The sequence below is a fragment of the Geospiza fortis genome, unplaced genomic scaffold (assembly GCF_000277835.1).
Source record: "Geospiza fortis unplaced genomic scaffold, GeoFor_1.0 scaffold171, whole genome shotgun sequence".
NCBI lineage: Eukaryota > Metazoa > Chordata > Aves > Passeriformes > Thraupidae > Geospiza > Geospiza fortis.
Genome location: NW_005054313.1, coordinates 10,086,947 through 10,092,248, shown reverse-complemented (window position 1 = coordinate 10,092,248; position 5,302 = coordinate 10,086,947). Strand labels below are relative to the sequence as shown.

Below are 5,302 nucleotides of genomic sequence, written 5' to 3'. Positions count from 1 at the left end.
TCCCTACAAAAGCAACAGGAAATGACCACACGAGGCACTGGTACCACATGAGTCAAACCAGTTTTTCCTTTATTAGGCCCAACTCCACAGCACTTCCACTGTGACTCAATAAAGGAAGAAGTTATGTCAAGTAAGATTTGAAGTTCGTCTCTCCAACTGACGGTGTACAATCTGGTAGCATCAGCAGAACGCTTGAATGATCCACCTGGCATAGAAAATAACAGGGGAAAAATAAAAAAAAGCCATTAAAGAAGCAGCCTAGAAGCTCCACAGAGTTTCCATGAGGTCCCAAATGAGTTCTTTTCATCCCTTTTACCTTCAAAGCCTTGTTTAACCATGCTCAGCTCAAAAATGCAGGTACTGCATTCCCAGCACAGCTGATTCAGGACCCCTGGCACCAAGACATTGTATCCCAGGGCAAGGAGGAGGAAAAGGACTTAAAATATCCAGAATCATGCACTGTTTGCAGCAGTCTGACACACAGTATCCTATTCTAGGCATAATATTTAAAAAAAGAGTATGACACTGGTCATCTCCTGAGGAAACTGAGTTAAGAGGCTTCACTTCCATGAGGATTTTTATTTAGGGCTTTATTTTAGTCTGGGATTAGGGCACATTAGGTTTTGCCTATGCTGTCTTTGCCAAGGGGTTTGGTGTACAGGACTCCCGTGCCAAGAGTCTGGGAAAGCAACACCAAATCTTACCAACAAGGTTTATGCTTTGTCCAGGCCCAGTTCCTCTGGAGTGGAGATTCCAAGTTCACTCAAAGTTGGTCTAAGCTCCTGGATAACATAAGGATAGATTTCCTTGTGGGGTCCTGCCTTGTCCTGGAAAAAAAAAAAAAAAACCAAAAAACAAAGAATGGAGTTACTTCAAAACACACATTTCCAAAGCCTCCCTCTTCTGCCTGTGGCAGAGCAGAGCTCCTGGCCTCTAGGGCTGAAATAAAAGTCCTGGCTTCTCTGAACTCCCTGGCCAGGCTGGATTCAGGTTGCAAGGAGCTGGTTTCAGGTGATCCCCAAGAGAGCATTCTGAATTACTTCTCTCAGTTCCCCAAGAAACCAGCAAGCCTCGTGCTCATCATGGAGCCACTGATGGTGGTTTCCCTTTGCAGCAGGGAAAACTGCCCTGCTGGCAGGCTCTGGCCATGGGAACAGGGCAGTTCCACCCACCTTTACAACCTCCAGGATGCGGACAGCGCTGGCAAAGTCGTTTAACCGTCTGCAGGCCCTCAGAGCCGCGTCGATGATCTTGGGCTCCGGGACCAGGTCGTAGCCCACCAGTGTGTTGATGCCTGTGGAGGCAAGGAAACACCAAGGAGAACTTGGAACCAGCTTGTCATCATCTCAAAAGGAGCCCCTTGCTGTCTGCTCCCTTCCTTCTGACAGAAAAACTCAGCACCTCATCAGGCAGATGCTGCTGGAAGGATCCCTCTGGCTGCAATTATCTGCTATGAAATCACATTTTTAGGGCATAATTGGCCTTAAAAGATGAACTCTACCACTGCATTGCTCCTATACTACCCCACACTGCCCCATGGACCTATCTCCTATACTACCCCACACTGCCCCATGGACCTATCCCAGCCCCATAACCCCTGTGCACACACCCCACACTGCCCTACAAATAACCCCAGCCCCATAACCCCTGTGCACACACCCCACACTGCCCTACAGACACCCCCAGCCCCACAACCCCTGTGCACACACCCCACACTGCCCTACAGACACCCCCAGCCCCATAACCCCTGTGCACACACCCCACACTGCCCTACAGATACCCCCAGCCCCACAACCCCTGTGCACACACCCCACACTGCCCTACAGATACCTTCAGTCCTATACCACCCCAAGAAATGGGGTAAGTTTAATAAAACTTGGCAATTCCACAGCAAAAAACTGGAGATAGCCACACAAAAAGTCTGCAGGGAGTTATGGCCAAGCCATTAGCCAAAGTCCAAAGAAAAATGAGCACAGCAGAGCTCAAAAACATTATCCTTGGAGCAAATGCTACTGTCCCTCTCATGCAGGTGTTAAAATCATAAAATCATGGAATGATTTGGGTTGGAAGGACCTCAGAGATCATCTAGCCCACCATTCTGTCATGGGCAGGTGTCACAGACATATTTTATGAAAAATCCTTTTGCTAAGATTTTTCTCCTGAGAAGCTGAGAGGCCTCAGGATGTAAAAAATAATTATCTGCTGCTGTGGAATGCAACAGGTGCATCTTTGATTGGTCTCATGTGGTTGTTTTTAATTAATGACCAATCCCAGTCTGGCTGTTTCAGACTCTCTGGTCAGTCACAAGATTTTATTATCATTCCTTTTCTTTTCCTCGCTAGCTTTCTGATGAAATCCTTTCTTCTATTCTTTTAGTATAGTTTTAGTATATAATTTTCTTTTAATATAATATATATCATAAAATAATAAATCAACCTTCTGAAACATAAAGTCAAGATTCTCATCTCTTCTCTCTTCCTAAGACCCCTACAAACACCACCACAGGCAAGGACACCTTCCACTAGACCAGGTTACTCCAAGCCCTGGCCTTGGACACTTCCAGGGATGAGGAGTCCACAGAACGCCAACTAAAGTTGTTATTTCTGGTCAGAAAACTTCTGTTTACTCCAGGTTATGCCTCCCTGGTCTCCAACTTACCTTTCCTGAGCTCCCAGGCATCAATATCTGGCTTGTTGAAATATGTCACCCAGCGAGCATCGAATTCTTCATCTGACTCTTGTGACCCGTGAGAGTAGCAGCGGGCAGGAAGCACAGCTGAGTGCAGGAAAAAAGGAACAAACTTGGAGCAAAAGGAACATAACACTGCTTCAGGCCTGACCAAGAGGCCAGAAGCCATCAAATATGGATTGCCTTTGTTACAGTCAGTCATTGATGAGCCCTGGGTGGATGTAACTTATTAAATATCTTATTAAATATCGTGGTTTATGTTGTAGCAAAGTGTCTGCTTTTTTCCATATCAGATTTCCAAAGTGTTCCCAGAGCAGTGGTCAGAGCAGGGCAAAGACACACAAAAACCTACTCTGGATACCAGTCCTGAAGAGGTTTTCTGGCATTCCTTCTTCTGTAAAATACAGGAATTCTTCCTCTTCCCACAGCCAAGTGAGACTGAGAAGCTTTAACATGCACATTCCTCACCAACAAAATTCCATGCAATTCCTAGAGAGGCTCTCAAAAGCAAAGGGATGAGAGATATTCCTTCCAACAGAAGGGCTGGAGGAGGAAAAAAAAAGATCACAAGATATCTATCCAAGAGAAAAACCCCTGGATCTCAAGGTTGCAATTGCATTAATATTTGATAACTAATCACAAAAGCAGATTGTATGCTAATGCACAAATTAGTCTGACAGGATCACTGTTTCTTCACTCAGCACTATCACAAATTTCAGTTTTTTGGATGAACCTGTCTTTCTTTACCCCACAAAGGTTGGAACAGTTTTCTAAGGGAACTAAACTGAAGGACCACAAGCCTGGTGCTTCCTTTCCCCACTGCTAATCTCACTCCACTAATATTTGCAGAGAGGTCACACACCAGATACGACCTTGGAGCTCAAAGCTCTGCTTCACACAAGTCAAATTTAGCTCCTGACTTTTTCTTTCTTAACCCAGCATGAACCACTCACAGTGATCAACTACAGGGTTTTATTTAAAAACAAAACAGAAAAACCCAACCCCACAACTGGGCTGTATTTTTGCTGATATACTTCTCTTTGGTTTCACTAATGGCAGCCTAATTAGCAGGCAATTTGCTTTTTTAACAAAATTTAACCTGGTGCAACATTTGCTGCAATACTGGTTTATGCAATGGAAGCATGAAAATAGCTTTATTTATTTTAGCTATGGAAAAGTAAACAACAGGCCAAGACAGAATTAAAACGCTCTTTTGGTTCCTTTTAGGGAATTTCCCCAGCTCCAAAGCAGACCTTTGACCCTGTCTCTGCAACAAATCACCTGCACAGCTGAGCTCAGAGCAAGAGCAGGGCTCTGGAAATGCTCCTGCTCCCAGGACACTGCTGAAAACCCTCCAGGTTTCAGCTGGCTGAAGGAGAATCCTTATTCTTCCTACACACAAAAAAAAACCCAAACAAAAAAAATCCTACAGAGAAACAGCAAATCTCAGCTGGAGAAAAGCCTAAACTGAAGCGCTCAAATACCATCTTTAAGTCAAAATCTGAAGTCTTTCCTCAACAAAACCATTCCCTGGATGCAGGAGGCAAATACAGACCATAAGAATTTAAGCTCTGGCTTTCCAGGGTGTGTTTCTCAATTGCTGCTATGTTTCTTTTCCACATTAATGTTTATTTCTGTATCTGCAGAGTCCCTGTGGCCTGAGTTTCAGCAGGGTCCATCAAGGTCACTGTCACACACATGACGTGTGTGTGACAGCCAACCTATCCAGGCAGAGATTCCCAGCCCAAGGAAGAACCAAAGGGCAAGCACCTTTGCTTTAAAGTGAACTTAATAGGAATTAAGCCTAAAATCACCTAATATAACACAAAAACATGTTAAAGCTTCTCTGTGAGGGCCAGAATTGGGCAGTTTTCTCCAGTAATGAGCACAGAAGAAAAGCACATGCGAAGAAAAACATTAATTTACTGAAAATCTGAGAACGAGGAGCCCAGGGGAGGTTTTGCAGCCACAGAACCCTGCTGCAAAAGGGTGGCAGCAGTGTTAAGTGGGGTGTTTGAAACGCAAGAGCTTGGAAAAGAAGAACACAGAGCCTCCTGGAAACAAGGCCCAGGAGCAGCCGGGGTTCAGCAAATCAAAGGAACAGCGAGCAAAGACTTTAGTGGATTTAAAATAACAAAAGATCAAAGGTGTTGAGCAGCGCCTAAGAAATCCTGTGCTTATTATTTCAAAAGACGCAGTGACAGGCTCCTTAAGGCAGCTGTTTACCGCAGCAGAGGCACACACAAAGTCTCCGAGCATAAGTGTCTGTTAATTAGGTATTAATTGCGACGCAGAAGATAATTAGCTATTAATTGCGATGCACAGGCAGTATGTTCTCTGCAGCCTCCGTCTTCCAGCCCTGCCACCCTGGCTACCATCACAGAACGCTGCCTGGGGCTGGTCCTCCTACTCTCCCTATTAACTGGAGCGTTAATATAATAAATAAAATTAATTGGGATGTTAATTAGGATGGTGAGGGCTGGCGCGGAGCTGCAGCGGAGCGGGGCTGGCCGGCGCCCCGGCGCTGCGGAGGTCACCGCCGCCCTCCATCAATGTCACCTTGGCGGGGGGCGCAGGGAAAGCGCCGCCACCCCTCGCTGCAGCCCCCGGGCGG

The 5,302-nt window shown here is 45.7% G+C and overlaps 1 protein-coding gene across 1 annotated transcript; it reads right to left on the bottom strand.

Annotated features, from left to right (window-relative positions):
- Window positions 1-41: 41 nt before the first annotated feature.
- LOC102034617 (cytochrome c oxidase subunit 5A, mitochondrial) lies at window positions 42-2,905 on the bottom strand. Its single transcript, XM_031055934.1, has 4 exons — window positions 2,659-2,905; window positions 1,173-1,294; window positions 705-827; window positions 42-205 (listed from the first exon to the last, which is right to left on the bottom strand). The coding sequence occupies exons 1-3, from the start codon at window positions 2,888-2,890 to the stop codon at window positions 714-716; spliced, it is 468 nt and encodes a 155-aa protein (XP_030911794.1). The 5' UTR covers window positions 2,891-2,905; the 3' UTR covers window positions 42-205; window positions 705-713.
- Window positions 2,906-5,302: the final 2,397 nt, after the last annotated feature.